Consider the following 17,691-nt stretch of genomic DNA (forward strand, 5'->3'; position numbering starts at 1 on the left):
GAATCTTTGAGAGCAGAGGCAGTTTTTTGTTTTTGTTTGTGAGTATTTAGTGGATTGGAATGTACTATCACACCTCTCTGGAAGTCACATAAATAGGAATTACAACTCCACATAAAGTTTTAAGTTTCACCAAATACTTTTCTTATGGCTCTTTAGGGGAAAATGGTATGAATATTATCATCTCTATTTTACAGATAAGTAAACTGAGGACCAGAGAGTTCAGATGACTTAACCACAGTGACATAAGTAAGAAGAACCTGAGCAAATTTTCAAACTTGAATGCTCATGATTCTATGATTCCAAATTAACTTTGGCCATGAAATCACATTGTTGGTTATGCATCGTAACCAAGAACCCAGAGACAAGACAAAAAGGCCACTAAAATTGTTGCCACAAACCTATGCTCTAAAGCTTGAGTGCTGTTGAGAAGTGCTGTTTGGTTTTTCATACAAAGTCTATTTTTATCTTAGAATAAAATAATCTTTGGTTGGTTTTGTTGTTTGGTTTTTAATCCACAGCAGACTAGCTGAGGCATCTAGGATAGAGTATTGGGCCCAGAGTCAGGGAATCATGAGTTAAAATCCAGACTCAGATACTTACTAGTTGTGTGACTCTGGGCAAGCCATTTAACCTAATTTACCTTGGTCCCTCATCTGTAAAATGAACTGGAGAAAGAGATGGCAAATCATTTTCAGTGTCTTTGTCAAGAAAATCCAGATGGAGTCATGGAGCGTCAGACAAGATTAAAATGAAGATCAGAGGTAGATAGGGAGAAAGGGCTTAGAGTGAAAGAATGAATGTAAAAAACAATGCTTCTGAAGTCAGAGGACTTGGGGTCCAATTTCAGCTCTCTCACAGTCTGAGAGATCTTAGAAATGGGCTTCAGTGTTCTTCCTTTATAAAATGTTGGAAGCGGACAGTTAGTTGACACAGTGGATCAGGAACCTGAATTCAAATCTGGCTTCAGATGCTTGACACTTGGACACATATTGGAAAGACTTTCCAAGGATTTTTTCTCTTCTAATCCATAATGCTGTGATGGTGGATAGAGGGCAGGAGGGTTGATTGTAACAGGTGAATTGGCTGATAGGAGCAAGGAGACAATAGCTTTATATCTGATGAGGCAAGACTGATGAAGATGAAACCATTTGATTTGGGAGCAAAATAGAACACTATTGGCTATGAGTGTATTCCTGTATTATTTTATTATTATTTTCATTTATTTAAATTTTTTTCCCCTGTATTCTTATATAAAAAAAATTGATGTTTTTGATGAATCCCTTAAACTCATAAACATATATGGCAACTAGATAGATAGAACAACGGACATGAGTTCAAATCCAAACTCTGAAGGAATGATTGTGTGGCCCTAGGTCTGCACTAATCTTTTCTTGGCTCAGTTTCCTCATTTGTAAAAACAAATAGCACCTACTTCCCTGGGTGGTTGTGAGAATAGAATGAAATGATATTTGTAAAGAGCTTTGTAAACCTTATAACACATCACATAAATATTATTATTAGTAATAATCATTTGTATTAATAACACTGGTCCTTCAGTATTCTCCATTTAAAAAATGCAGCAAACTCTGGTTTGGAGTCAGAAAGAGCAGGGATTGAATTCTGCCTCTGACATGGACTGACTATGTGACCCACAGAGAGTCACTAATGTCAGTTTCTTTGTGCCTCAGTCATTCCTTAAGACTTTTCTACTAACTTACAAATGGCTTCATACTAATAGAATCACAGATCCTTTGTGTAATTCTGTTTAAGAGGGCCAAGAAATGCAGAATATATACACCATGCTAAGTACTTTATAAATGTTATCTCATCTGATCCTCACAATAATCCTGGGAAGTAGGTGCTATTATTGTCACCATTTTACCATTGAGGAAACTGAGGCAGACAAGTTAAGTAACTAGCCCAGAGTTTCCCATCTAGTAAGAAGAGCTTTTCATCACCTCTGTCCTTGACTATTGCAATAGCTTTTAAATTATTCCCTCTATCTCAAGTCTCTCAAATCTGCCTCCATTGAAATCTATTGACTATTCAGTTGACAAAATGATTTTCAGATGGCAAGAAGGTGTTGTGGTGGACAGAGTACTAGTCCTAGCGTTAGTAAGATTTAGGTTGAATCCTGTCTCAAACATTTACTAGTTACATGACCCATAGTCATTTAAAATCCATTTGCCTCATTTTCCTTATATTTAAAATGGGAAAGTAACAGCATCTACTTCTCCAGTTTTTATGGAAATAAAGTGAGAAAATATTTGTAAAGCACTTACAAAGCATAAAGCACTACATAAATTCACTAGTATAATATCATATGCTCTACTTATAATAATTATTATAACATAATAATGTATTAGATATAAATATTATTATAATTATTTCCCTATTGTATAGCTATGATCATATTCCTCCTCATTCCTCTCTCAATAAACTCCAGTAGTAGCTCTCTATTATCTCCACAATCTTATAAAGAATCCTGTGTTTGACATTCATAACACTTCACAACTCTTTCTATCATTATATGCTTTACTCTTACTCCAGGAACTTCCTAATATAAAAACACGGGTCTTTTTGCTTTTCCTCACATAGAATTTTCAATCTCCAGATTGCTTCTGTAGTGCTAAATCTCCATGCCAACAATGTTTCCTCCTTCCTTTCACCTCCTAGTTTCCCTCTTTCCTTTAATATTCAATTCAAATCATCCTTTCTGTGAGGGTTGAGGTCAGGGTTGCTTTTACTGGCTCCCCTTGTTTTCAATGCCTTCCTTCTGATATGACTTTTTTTTTTTTTGAGGGTTAAGTGACTTGCCCAAACAGCTAGTAAGTATTCAAATTCAATTTTGAACTCAGGTCTGCTGACTCCAGGGGCTCTATCTTTTTTGCCATCTAGCAACCTCTGACATTACTTTCCTTTTACACTAGATGTACATTTGTGCATAATTATTTATATGTGTTTCTGCTATTAGTATATAGATCAGTTAGTAAGCACTTATTAAGCACCTACTATATGCCAGACACTGGACAAAGCACCAGAGAGACAAGTGCCTGGATAATAGGTTCCATGTTTTTGTCTTTGTGTGTGTGTGTGTGCGTGTGTGTGTGTGTTCCCCTAATGCTTAGCATCTTGCTTGACCTTCATTTTGAAAGAGGACCATGACTTCAGGGAGGTGATGTCATGATATGCAAGTGAGTTGGATTTAAGTGAGGAAGGGCTGTGCAAAATCACCTGCCTCACTTTGTCCTCTGGAGCCATCTGGGAATTAATTAATGTGCTGAGGGACCTTGGCTGGGGGATACATTCCCTCTGTTGCTCCATTTATACAATAGGATTGAATAATAAGACTTTTATGATTCCATACCTCCTGGCTTATAACTGCTATGGGCCCAAATGATAACTATTGCCTCCCATCTCCTTTTCCACTTTTCTCTAGGTAAGATACAGAAACTACCTGAAGAGAGGTTGGCAGAGATTTCTGATTTTTTCTTGCAATGTGCTTAATAATTTTCATGGCCTTTGCATTTTTATTTTGAGAAATCAACCATCTTGGAGATTCTGGAAGGCACCTGCAAGAGAGTATTAAAAAAAAAAGAATTATTAGGTAGAAAACAAAATAATTAATATAATCAGAATATTGCTTAATAAATTAAACAATTAATATGGCTTGGATCATCATTCTTCCTGGTAGAAGAGATAACCTCTAAACTGAATTTTGAAGGAAAGTGAGGATTCTGGGAAAAGTATAGTTGAAGAAGGAATGTGTTCCAAGTGTAGAGGATGACTTGAGAGAATGCACAAAAGCAGGCAATTGGCAATCAATTAGGTATCAGTCTTGACTGAAATGTAGAGTTTAAAAAATGGGAAAGTAAATGTATGTGTGTGTGTTGGGGTTGGGGGAAGGGGTATATGATATGAGAATTATCTGGAAAAGTAGATTGATGGTAGTCTTAAAATTGAAAGTCTGAGGGATTTATGTTTTATCCTAGAGGCAATAGGGAGCCGTTGAATGTTTTTGAAGAGGAGCATCTCATGGAAAAACCTGCACCTAAAGGAGAATTTCTTTAAAAAAAATTTTTTTTGGTCAGGAAATAGAAAATAGGTTATAAAGGGGAAAGATTGAAAGCAGAGAGGTGGATTAGGAATGCATTACAATAGTCTGAATGAAAATTGATGAAGTCCTAAATGAAGATCCTGGAAATGTAAGTGCAGAGAAGAGAAGAGAGATGCAAGAAAATATCATGGAAGTAGAATTGACAGAACTTGGAAACTGACCAGATAAGATTATTTTCAACACTATTCAAATGACTAGGTTTCCAAACTTGGATCAGGAGAAGAATAGTGGTTACAACTGAGGAAGTAAAAATGTTTTTTCTTTTTTTTTCTCCCCCTAAAATATCCTGTATTCAACAAACACTAAGTAAAATGAATATTTTTATACATATTATAGAATAGAAGAGGATTGCACATGAAGCTGCAAATCTCCATTAGATAGAGTTTGCTTTTCTTTTTCTTTTCTTTTAAAGTATAGATTCAATATTCAAAATTGTCCTGCCTCGTTGTGATTCCTTCTGTTCTCTTCTTTTCCAGGGGGATTCTCTATCTCATTTCTCATTCTCCATTAAAAATGAAAGAAATGTCTAAGAAACCAAATAGTTCTGAGGTTAAACTCCAGATTAAATTAATGAATCGATGAAATTTTCAAATGTGGAAACTTTCAATGTCTACTAAATTGTAAAGGAATTGATATCTACCAATCAAAATTAACCATTCAAACAAATACATAATTCTTTAAAATGTTATTTGTTAACAAAATGCTTATTAAATGTATTTCTTGTTTATCCAATTTGTGAATGGCATGGCTTATAAAAAATAGTTGACATGCTGAACAACTGAAAAAAAGTAAAAAAAAAATCTCCTGTGACAAATATGCATAGTTAAGCAGAACAAATTTATCTCATTGGCTACATTTAAAAAATATATAAATCTCAATCTGTACATTGAGTCCATCATCTCTGTGTCAGGAGGTGTATAACATGCTTCATCACCAGAACCCTGAAATCATGGGTGATCATGACATTGATCAGAGTTCTTAAGTCTTCATCTAATAAGCCAAGATAACCTTTTCAAAAAGTAAGTACTAATTAACAACCCTTCAATTTGTCTATGTGACCTTGGCCATTATTTAAATCCCTGCGTCTCAGTTTCTTCAGCTGTAAAGAAGAAACTCATTTCTCTTCATTGCCACTTCCAGACTTCATCTTTTTTCCTTAGTATTTCGCATTGTATAAATTTATCACTGAATCCAAATCCTTGTGGCTATTTGTCTTCTACTGATTCCCAAGACATTCTCCTTAATGAATTCAGAATCTCATGGAAAATGGAACAGATATCATAGAATTGGAATAGGGCAATGTTATCTGGATTTTCAAAAAAAAGTAAAGAGAACAGATTGTGCAAATTATAAGCCAGAGAACTCAATTTCAGCTCCTGGGAAAATTCTTCAAAGGATCATTAAAGAGATGATGAATTATCTTCAGAGGGAAATAATAATTAGAGAGTCAGCAAAGCTTTGTCTAGGAGTGATCTAACAGCATTTCTTCTTCTTCTTCTTTTTTTTTGACAGAATTCTTACAAAGCTAATAGATTGTGGGGAATTCTGTGGCTATAATTTACCTAGATTTGGAAAATTTTGATAAGGTATCTTATATTATTATTGTGGAGATAATAGAGAAAAGGATTGCAAAGGAATGGAATTGCAACCTATGTTCCACTTCTGCTTGGTAAGGATTTCAGTAACATCAAGTCTCCCCTAAGCTAAACTGATCACTGCAGAACTCTAGTCAGCAAGTAGATTAATTCAATTTTTGGTACTCAACACCTCAGATCCCTCTGTAGCCTCTACCTTTGATTTAAGGGCTGAAAGTCAGAGCAATAAAGTCCTCCCAAAGTCTGCCTTTATAGAGGGCTCAAACTTTCCAGGTAACTCTTCGTTTACTATGAGTAGTTTTGTTTGGTTTGGACTCCAGAAATACCATATTCTCCTGTTAGGTACCTCCTGGTAACCCCCAATTCCTTTTCAGCTTCATTTTTTATACAGACTTCCCTCATTCAGGGAAGGCTCCTTGAGGGCAGTGAACTCAATTTCTTTTTCTTTTTTTATTTCTTTTTCTTATTTCTTATTTCTATTTCCATCATTTTGTTCTATGCCTGGTACCTGGCACGCACATGGTAGGTGCTTAATATTGAACTGAATTTTTAAAGATGGATTCAGAACTGATTGAATGATTAAACTCAAAGAGTGGCTGTTAATGGTTTAGTGTCAATGTGACAAAGGTTCTCCAGAGGATTACCTTCAGGAGCTTGTTATTAACCCTGTGCTATTTAATTTTCTATCAGTCATTTGGCTAAAAGCACATATGTGTCTTCCATAAAGCTGGGAGGGACACAATAGATGATAGAGACAGGATCCAAACGGATTTTGATAAGCATTGGGCTGACTCAAAAACTTCAATGGGGCAAATTTAAAGTTTTGCTTTTGGATAAAAAAAATCCACCTCACAAATATAAGTTATACAACAGTTATTTTTCAAAGGATCTGGAGAGTTTTAATGGACTGAAAACTTGGTATGAGTGAGATGATGTGGCAGCCAGAAAAGCTAATGGAATCTTGAGTTGTGGTGAGAGGGACATAACTTCCAGGAAAACAGATGATTATTTCCCTCTACTCTGACCTGCCATACTTGGATCATTGTGCTGAGTTTAAGGCATCATGATTTAAGAACACTGATAATCTATAGAGTATACAGAAAAGGCAACCAGGATGGTAAAGAGTGTTGAGTCTATTCTATGTGAATTGTAATCTTCTATCATTTTATCTCTCCCTATGCTCTACTACTTTTAAACCTATTCTTTATCATTATACCATAACCTCCAATCCCTTGACATATCAGTGCTTTACCAGGTCATCACCCCAACCCTAAGAGAGTATATTTGGAAAGATTTGAGTTCTTCTATAGCTTTTGACATTGACATCTTAATAAGAAATTCCCAATCTCATATTATCTTCCAAGAGAAGTAGGGAGAGAGAACACTATTACAAATTTATATCCACACCTAATTGTAGCCTTCTTTGGGAGAATGGGAGAAGAAGGGAGAAAAATAAAATAAAAAATGTATAATAGAGGAAAAAGAAAACCTACAAGGAAGCAAAGCTGTACAGCTATGAAAACAATGGATTGTATTTATTATGTAATTTTTCTTGAAATAGAAATTTATTACTTTATATTGAATTCTCTCTTATGTTTTCTTGTGTACATGACAATTTTTCTTTTTTCTTTTGTATTTAACATAATTGAAATTTTTTTTTAAAAAGGAAAGAAACCAGAGGGTAACATTGGCATTATGGTATCTCTGATGCTTACTCCAATGTATGCAGCTGGGTGGTATATTAGATAGGGAACTGGGAATCCAGCATCAGACACTTACTGGCTGTTTGACCCTGGGCAAGCTGGAGAAGGAAATGGCAATTCATTCCAGTGTCTTTGCCATGAAAGCTCTAAATGGGATCATGAAGTTAGACACAATTGAACAAGTACTACTATGTGATCTTGGTTAATTCATTTAAAGTTCCTGGGCTTGAGTTTCCTTATCTAAAAATAAAATGACAGTAAAAGGGAATAGGTGGTCTCATTCTGAGTGTGTTTGGGGTCAATTTGAGGTGACCTCTAAGTCTGGGGTGGGGCAGATTCACTTATTCAGAAGGTTGTATGAAAGAGAAAGATACCCAAAGGGTACAGATACCTATTGATGTGACAAGAATAGAGATGACAGCAATAAAGAAAGCTAAGTATGAGAGGAAATATTTTCAAAAGGAAGTATGAGCTACTTGAAGTGAAAATATGCTACAGTGGAAACATCTCTGAACTGTGGTCTAACAATGTCAAATGGAAAATTTCCGAGGTGGCAAAGTATGGAAAAAATCCTAGTGCTAACACCAAACTTCTAGTGTTTGGCATCTTCTGTTAAATGTGAGTGGAGAAAATTTAGTGAACTGTCCTTATTTCACTGTTAATAGAAATTGTTACTCTCTGGAACTATGATTTCATCAGGAAACTCCCTGGTGAGTGGGTACCTGAACACACATGCATACAAATCCTTCTATCAATGCAGATCCATAAGTATTGGCAATTTATAGTTTTAGCCAAGTACCTCAGGGGATTGAGAGCTTAAGTGACTTATTGAGAGCCAAGTGTGTATCAGTGGTGAGATGGACACTCATGTCTTTATGTCTCTTTAGGCCAGATTAATTTTTCTTTAAGAAGAATGCTTAGATTTTTCTACTATTTTTATACAATCAAGACCTGACCTTTTTGTATATGTTATGGATATCTTTGGCAATCTGCTGAGGCCTAGGAATGCCTTCTCAGAATAATGTCTTTAAAATTCATGAATCAAGGAAATACAAATGTGTTTTTTTTCTCATCCACATTCATGAATACCCTGAAATCTATCCAGGGACCTCTTGGGGTAGGGGGTCTGTGTACTGCAGATTAAGAATCCTTAATTAAGATTAAGAGGGGAAAGTAAAGATATTGGAGATAATTGAGTGGTTAGAGGACTGCTAAAAGCAATTTTCAGTCCCCAACAAAAGTAACCACCATGTCTATGTGGGCCTTAAAACACCTAACTCATTAATCACTATGTGAAAGAACATATAATCCCAATGGAAATGATTGGCCAACAGCATGCTCTTTGTCTTCTAGCATGGAATGGGGCTTCCTACAGTCCAGGATTAGAATGCAAATTTATAATTCCTGTCACAGAACTCAGGACCAGATATAATGAGAGAAAAATGTGAAAATGGCCTTTCCATTCCTGAAGGGTCTTACCAATAGTAGAGCAAAAAGCAGAAGTAGGGCAGGGAAACTATGAGCTGCAGCCATCTCCAGAAAGGCAGAGCATAGGCAACTCCTGCCAGAATCAGGAGGCCTATGGTGAAAGTCATTTGGAAACAAATTCCCACAGTCCTCCGGTACTTCAGGCCGACAAATTCAGTGACTAGAAAATGAAAGCAAATAGCTTGTTTCCACGGTGATTTGAGACAAAGGGTTATTAATGCCTTTAAATAATGAAGCCACTAGAACTCCCAAAACACCCCCTACATTTTCCCCTTTCTAAGAGCTTTATGGGACCATTTGAGACTCTTGCATCTTTAAAGTTCTTTGGAATTTAGGTTTTTCCTAATGACAGGAATGATGGGGGATGGACATGAGCTGGGCATCCCACTACAGTACTTGTCCATCCCCATACAACCAGAACACTCCTGCCCAGCTTCATCAGCCCTGTCCGCTTTATACTGTACCATTTCACTAATTCTCATGAGCTGGTTCTAAGACAAGTCAGAATTAGTAAAAAGTTTGAACTATAGAAAAGAAATTTAGTAAAGAAATTTTATTTTCTTACTTTTAAATATATTCAATATCTTAAACTAGGCTTAAAAAAAAACCCTTCAAAGTTGTGCCTAAATAGATAAGTTTAAAATGAACATTAAAAGCAGTGTTGCCTGGTAGACAGAAGTAGACTTGGAGTCCAAAACATTTGGGTTCACTCTAACTGATACTTAATTGACTATGAGATCCTGGGCCCTGAAGCCCTAGGCCAGTGGTATCAAACCCAAATTGAAATAGGGACCACTCAGTTGCCATATATTGACTTAGAAAATCACATATTAATATTATGTTTTATTGCATTCTGATTTATTTTGTTAAATATTTCTGAATTACATTGTGTTCTCAAGGCTCTATTTGCTCTTATTATTTGACACGACTGCCCTAGGCATTTCTATAAGCCCATAATTTTTATTTTTTGTTTTAGGTTTTTAGTTTTCTTATAAATTAGAAATGTCTTTCTTTCCTCTTTCTCTCCTCTCCCCCCTCCCCAGGATGGCAAGCAATCTGATATAGATTACACAAGTACAGTTCTATTTTCACATTAGCCATGTTGTGAAAGAAGAATCAAAACAAAAGGGAAAAATCACAAGAAATAAAAAAATGAAAATAGTATGCTTCAATCTGCATTCAGAATCCATAGTTCTTTTTCTGGATATAGATAGCATTTTCCATCACTAGTCTTTTAGAATAATCTTAGATCAGTATTACTGAGAAGATAAATCCATAAATTAATCATCTTCTTTGGTAGAGGAAGTTTTCTCACTGGGAAATCCTTACACCTGAATAAAATGACAGATCTGAGAAAAAAAAATAGCATATACATAATTTATATATAAACAAGTACTTGAAAGCAGTTCTTTTAAATTGTTGGAGCATTTCTTTTATCATGATTATATCTGGCACACCTCCCTTACCTCATTCCTTTTTTTTCCCTTCAAAAATCCAAGAGCTTAGAAATTTTAAATCCATGGGGTTCAGATTTATGTTTCTATAGGGAAAGAACTAAGATCTATGATTTCATTGATATAGGGAACTTCCTAAGTGAGGAAACTCCTACCAGATTAGGTCAGTACCCTTTCTACAACTTCTAAGCATAGATAGTCAATTAACATTGACAGAAGATGACATGTGCAAAGTCACTTGGTCAGAATGTGATAGTAGTAGTTCTTGAACCCAGTCCTTTTTGGATTGGAGACTAGCTTTCCATCCACTATCCCATACTACATATGGAATTAGGCATAATGGTTTTAAAATGAAAAACAAGCTGAAATTAACATTCTGGGTAGATATTCAGTAAGCCACAGAAACTTTTTTTAAAATCTAATTTTAATATGGAGATTTATCATTCTAACACATTTTAAGTTACAACCATCTGCAGACCAAATTAAATTCCACTATTAAAGTTTTTGTAAATTATTTCTAATTATCTCCAAATAAAGTTTTAATTTTTTTGTGACTAATATTATCATCTTCACGAGCTTTTATTATGATAAGGAATCCTAGTCAATCAATAAACATTTATTAAGCACCTGCTGTGTGCTGGACACTGTACTAAATTCTGGGAATATAAAAAGAGGCAAAAGCATGTCCAAGCTTTCAAGGAGCTCACAATCTAATGGGGAGACAAAGAGCAAAAAAAATATACAAATATAAACAGGAAGTAGGAAATAATTGGGAGGAAAGGCACTAGAATTAAGAAATTAAGAAAATTTTCCTATAGAGCAGTACTTCTTAAACATTTTCCAGTTATGACCTTTTTTTGCTCAATAAATTTTTGTGACCTCGGGCATATAGGAATATAAAATGGGTATACAAATCAAATAATTACTAATAATAGATCATAATTTCATGACTCTCACAGTTAGTTACAAAATCTCACATGAGGTTGTGACCCACAGTTTAAGGAACTGGGTGAGAGAATGGGATTTTAGGGGGGACTTATAGGAAGTCAGGGAGGTAGGTAAACAGAATTGATGAGGGGGAAGATTACTGGAAGCAAGATGGCATATTTTGTTCATGGAACAGTCAGGAAGCTTGTGTCACTAAGTTAAAAAATATGAGGGGGAAGTAAGTTGCAAAAAAGACTGGTAAGTAGGAGGGGGTTAGATTATGAAGGATTTTGAATGCCAAATGGAGCATTTTATATTTGATCCTGGAGCCAATAAGGAGTCACTGGGGTTTACTGAGTGAGGGTGAGATAGTAGAACATGTTCTTTAGGAAAATAATTTTGGAGGCTGAATGGAGGCTGAATTGAAGTGGGGGCAGACTTGAAGCAGGCAGATCCAGCCATCACATAATTCAGATTTGAAGTGATGAGGAGCTACATCAGAGTAGTGGCAGTGCTGGAGGAGAGAAGGGAGACATAATTGTGCAAAGGAAAAATGGACAGATCTTGACAATTGAGGCAGGAAGCATTTGAGATAGAGTGAAAAATTAGTAGGACATCTAATTTGCAAGCCTGAGGGATTGGGAGGATGATGTTGCCTTCAATTTTAATAGGGAAGGGGAGGCAGGATTGAGGGCTTGGTGAAAAAAAATAATGAGGCCTTTTTTTGCACATATTGAGTTTAAGATGTCTATTTAGCAGAGAGGTTGGGCAGGATTGGTGGATCTGAGAATCATCAACATAGAGATGATACTTAAATCTACGGGAGCTGATTAGATCACCAAATGAAGTAGAGTAGAGGAAGAAGGGAAGAGGACCCAAGACAGAAGCCTGAGAGATATCTATAACTAGAATCTGTGATCTGGAGAAGAAACCAACAAAGAATACTAGGAAGGAGTAATCAAATAGATAGGAGGAGAACCAGGAGAGAGAGGTGCTGCTAAAACCAAGAGAAAAGAGAGTATCAAAAAGGTCTTTAAGTGTCCAAAGCTGCAGAGAAATGGGAAAAAAATGAAGACTGAAAAAAAAGGTAATTGGATTTGGCAATAAAGAGATCATTGGTTACTTTGAAGAGAGCAGTTTGATGGAGTGATAAAGTCAGAAGTATAATGAGTTAAGAAGAGAGTCAGAGGAGAGAAAGTGAATGCATCTATCTTGGACAGCCTTTTCAAGGAGTTTAGCCACAAAGAGCAGAAAAAATAAAGGATGGTAGCAAGGATAGAAGAATCAAGTGAGGGTTTTTTATAAGATAGATGAGACATGAGAATGTTTATAGGCAATAGAGAATGAGCCATTAGATAGGAAAACTTTAAAAATAAATGACAGAGTGGGGATGATGGTGGCAACTCTCCTTCAAGGAGCGTTCCCTATTTCCCAACATCTCAACATTCATGGCAAGTGTATTTTCAAAAAGTGATGGATTGAAGGCAGAGGAATTTACTCTTTTGAAACTATACTTAGCAACATAAAATTTAAATTGATACTACTTGCTCCTTAATATTAAGGATGATATATAAAACCAAACTACCTTGCCTTCACTTTGAAAGATTTCCTTGGCATTCATCATTAGTATGACCAAGGTTGTGTTCACACACACACACACACACACACACACACACACACACACACACTTTCTATGCCATTATAGGAAGATTAACCAACTTCATCCTTCTGTATTGTAATATATTGATAATATTATGTAGGTAATATCCCAAATCCAGCTTCAATTTGTACCATGCAGGAACTATTTTTAGTGTAGCTAAAGGAGATGAAATCTTGAGGGGAATTCACAAGAATTATTGTTAAAATAAATTTATTTCATCTCTAATTTAATATTATTAGTAAATTCTCATAAATTGGCTGGCTTTGTCTCTAAGAACACATAATACTTATGTTGAGACAGTGTCTTTTGTTGTTGTTGATTTTCCTGGAAGAATCAAAATGCTGCTGCTTTTGGGTTAAGCTTTTCCTGCTCTGACTAGAGAGTTAATATGATCCAGGTTTTTAGAGCAGAGTAATAATAGGGGATTATAGAACTGGCATGCTCTGGTTCATGGGGTCATGATGAATTGGAAATGACTAAGTGATTGAACAACAACAAACAAATTATTATTTCTACCCCTGGCACTCTAAGTAGCTGGTTATGTAGTCTTAGATTCTGTTCTCAGTTTTCCTATTTGTAATTTGAGAAATAATTGAGTTTATCAGAAAACATTTTATATGAAGAAATAAACATAGTGATAAGAACTGCACCTGTCATTTCATTGGTATAAGGAATACCCAGTAAGTAATGTATATTGGCACCTTCTCAAAAACTTATAGTCTTAAGAAAGTTGCCTGGAACACTCAGAGCTTAAATGAGTTGTCCAAGTGGTCACAAAGTCAATATTTGTCAGAGGTGGGACTTGAACCTGTCTTCCAGTGAACAAGGCAAATTCTCCATTTAACTCACTGCCAAATAAATCTGGAGATTTACAAATAAAGCCTTCTGGTTCAGAGCTGAAAAGCAGCCAGGGGTTCCTGTTTTTCTATTATTTTCTCTTTGAATGGGCACAGTAGGCTAAATTCTTCACAAATGTAACACTCTGGGAAACCAAATACAAAAATTCCAAAAGGCTTTAATAATAAAACGGATGTTTATCAAGACAAGCTTAAGGAGTGATGATCTTTTCTCTCATTTATCTCCTCAACGTGTTGGGAACTTTTCTTTGTAGAAAGATTGCAGAGGTTGGGAGGGAGGGCTTGGAAGAAATAATTTTTCTTCCATGTAGGAAAAAAAGTAAGCATTTAGAAATTAGAGAGATGTTTTTCCCTTTGTGATCAGTTAAGTCACATCCATTCTTTATTTTAGATTCTTCCAACACTCTCTCCTACCCTTCAAGTTTTATTTTTGAAGGCCATGTTTTTTCTACTCCCACAGCTGTAATCACATGCATTCTTACTTAGGATGTAGGCTATTAACCACCCAGACTTGCTGACCAGTCCTTGGATAAATCGGAAGATTAACAGCCAGGTGTAGCTTGGAGAAAGGGCCATGAGTACTCCCGAAACAGCAGTTATGAGAATTGTAATTAATAGGCTCAGCTTACGACCAAACCTGGCAAAAAACAGACACATTGAGAAGTCAGAATTAGGTTAATCATAAAAAAATTTGAAGACTCAAAAGATATGGTATTAGTTAATTATGACTTAAAGAAGTAGGGGACTTCCTGAATGAATACCATTCAAGATTTTTTTTTCCATAAATAATGAAAAAGGCCTTAATTTAGAAAAGTCAAAGGCATCCACTGTATCCTGGGCCATCACCAGTCATCTTGACCTTTGCTTTGCCACTGGACTTTGATGACTGGAGGAAAGAGTGAGACTGATAATTTTGCATAGCTCTGCCTCACTTATTAGACATTACCCTCCTGAAGTCGCTAGTGTTTTTTGAAAACAAAATATGAACAATACAGATTACTAGCCTAATGATCCAAGTTCTCTCCCCAAATTGAGTAGTGATACATAGTCTTTTTTTCCTCTTTAAGAAGTAATTTTCATTTTTAAATTACATTTTTGACACCTTTTGTTTTTTCAGTTACATACATTTATCACTATCCTTTCTCCCTTCTCCCTCAAAAAATTTATGATCGGATGTGTGCGATAAATATTTAACAACAGGTTTTGTGGGTGGGTATAGGGGAAGAATTGCATTTAGGTAACATTTAAAAAGTTAATATTTTCTTCAATGCTTTATTTCCCATTTTAAAAGATTTTAAGATTAACTTATTTTCCCAAATACATGGAAATATAGTTTTCAACATTCATGTTTATAAAACCTTGTATTCCAAATTTTTCTTTGCCCTCTCTTTTCCCCTCCCCAAGACAGCAAGCAATTCAATACAGAGAAAACGTGCAATTCTTCTAAACATATTTCCATATTTGTCATGCTGAGCAAGAAAAATCACATCAAAAAGGGAAAAAAACATAAAAAAGAAAAAAAAGCAAACAAACAATAACAACAAAGGTGAAAATACTATGCTTTGATCCACATTCAGTCTCCATAGTTTTTTCTCTGAATGCTGATGACACTTTTCATCATGTCTGTCCAATGCTTTCTTAAGTCTAGATAATCAATAAAACAATAAACGAATTCTAGAAGATAGCTTTGCCAATTTCCATGTACAATTAAAATTTAATAATCACCCTGGTTTGAGCGAGCTTCAGCATACCTCTGCTTATAACAAGGAGTAAAAAAGAGAGGAGGATTTCAGAAAAACTAACCAACATCAAAAATCTCTGACATTATTTGTATTGTTTCACACCCATAGGCCCCCAGATATGCAAAAAATAGGGGAGAGGAATATTTTCATATTCTTTGGGGGCAAAGGTTGGTCCTTACAATTTCCCAGCATTCAGTTTTGATTGTTTTGTTCTTTTTGCCGAGACATTTTTTACTACATACCAAGGAATATTTGAGAATAAAATGAAATTTCCAGAAATCTAATTCATCCAAATAACCTCTGCCAAGCCCACAGAAAGTCTTTTTGGAAGAAAAATCAATGCACGAGAACCTGGTGATGTTTTCAGTATCACTTTTCTTCTATACTTTTCTACAATTATTTTCTCCCTTTCTTAAGAAATAAATGTAATAGGAGAGAAAGGAAGATTTCAGCTCCACAGAAAAATAACTTCCTAACATTAAAAGTATTCAAAGGCAAAATGGCCTCCCATGGGAGACAGTAAATTCCTCAACTCTGAAAGCCTTCAAACAACGATTTTATAATTACTTTTCTGGGAACATGCAGGGAAATTCTTGCTCAGATCAAGTGATTGACTAGTTAAAATCTAATGCTCTTTCCAACATAGATTCAGTGATTCTGTACCTTCTCAGATTTATGGTAATTGATTCTTGATTTTTTCAGATTTTTCAAATGAATTATTCTATTGGTATATTCATTCTATCGGGCTATTAGAGTTATGGCACTCAAGGTGAATTACGGCAAGAATTGACTAAGTGGTACCTGGTTATCTGAGACCATCTTTTCTGAACCTCCTAGCAAAAAAAAGCCCAACAGACAATGTTTATTGAATATTTCCTGGAAGAGCTGTCCATTCATTATGTCACTGATATCCTGGTACAGCTCTCTAAGATAGGGCTATTATATAGATGTTGTACCCATTTTGTAGATTTGGAAAATTGAGATAAAGAATAAATGACTTGTTTGTGATGCCAGAGAGAGGGAGTTTAAACCCCACTTTTTGGCCGTAAGCCCAAAACTCTGGTCTTGAGCATTCAGGAAAAATGGAGATTTCAATGCATTACAAATGCTTGATTCTCTCCTGAAGCTGTTTCTTAACATAGTGTGGTATGTATCTTCTAAGGAAAAAACAGTTTATAAATTTTATTCTACATCTTACAACTTTATATCATAAAGTCAGTTCCCTTAACCTGGGAACTTTGCTTTTCAGAGAATTAACTCTTCTCTCTTTTAGTGACTCATAAGTAGGATTCTTGAGGTTAAAGACTATTCTAACTGACTATTCTAACGTATGTGTACATGTGTATTTCTAGATATATGCAACATGTGTATATATATTTATCTAAATCTCTATGTCTCTATCTCGCTATCTCTATAACGGTATGGAACACAATGCAAGCGGGACTCAAAAAACATGTGCTCATTAGAGCTAAGAGAGCAGCTATGTGTAAATGAATCTAATGCCTCTAGGACTTTTTATTAACTCATTTTCCTTTATATTATTATTGTAGTCATTGTGTAAATCGTTTTCCTGATTCTGTTCCTTTCCATCTGTATCAGTTCATACAAATTTTCTCATGTTTCTCCAGATGTGTCTTCTCAGACATTATTACTGTGTTACTTCGTTTTGATAGATTATGCATGTTTGTTAGGAGAGAAGCCTTCAATTTGCAAATTGGACTTGCTAAATTAGAAGGCAGTGATATATATGCTAAAAATGTGAACCCATAAAACATTTTTAAAGGAATAGAAGACAAAAAGAAGCTCAGAAAGGGACAGTTGAATCAAGCCATAAACATTTAGTAAGCATCTACCATGTGCTAGGCACTATGCTAAGCGTTAGGGGTCCTAAGCGAGAAAAAAAAAAGTCTTGGTTTTTAAGGAACTCATATTCTAATGGGGAAGGTGGGACAGTAATAACATATAAACAATTTTGTGCAAGCAAGATATACATATATATGTATGTATACACACATATATGACAAATTGGAAATTATCTGAGAGGAAAAGCAGTAAGATTAAAAAAGGATGGAGAAAGGCTTCTTGCAGAAGACAAACTTTGGCTGACACTTAAAGGAAATCAAGGAAACTAGGAAGCAGAGATGAGAA

General features: G+C 35.3%; 1 protein-coding gene across 1 annotated transcript in view; it reads right to left on the minus strand.

Moving 5' to 3' along the window:
- The window catches only part of LOC127562390 (solute carrier family 22 member 2-like), a 39,581-nt gene that overhangs the window by 13,855 nt on the left and 8,035 nt on the right, over positions 1–17,691 (minus strand). The window contains exons 3-5 of the mRNA XM_051998053.1: positions 14,284–14,438; positions 8,895–9,063; positions 3,458–3,572 (exon numbers count right to left, since the gene is read on the minus strand). Coding sequence (XP_051854013.1) covers positions 3,458–3,572; positions 8,895–9,063; positions 14,284–14,438 — 439 coding nt within the window. The remainder of the gene's footprint in view (positions 1–3,457; positions 3,573–8,894; positions 9,064–14,283; positions 14,439–17,691) is intronic.

The sequence above is a fragment of the Antechinus flavipes genome, chromosome 4 (assembly GCF_016432865.1).
Source record: "Antechinus flavipes isolate AdamAnt ecotype Samford, QLD, Australia chromosome 4, AdamAnt_v2, whole genome shotgun sequence".
In the NCBI taxonomy this organism is placed as follows: domain Eukaryota; kingdom Metazoa; phylum Chordata; class Mammalia; order Dasyuromorphia; family Dasyuridae; genus Antechinus; species Antechinus flavipes.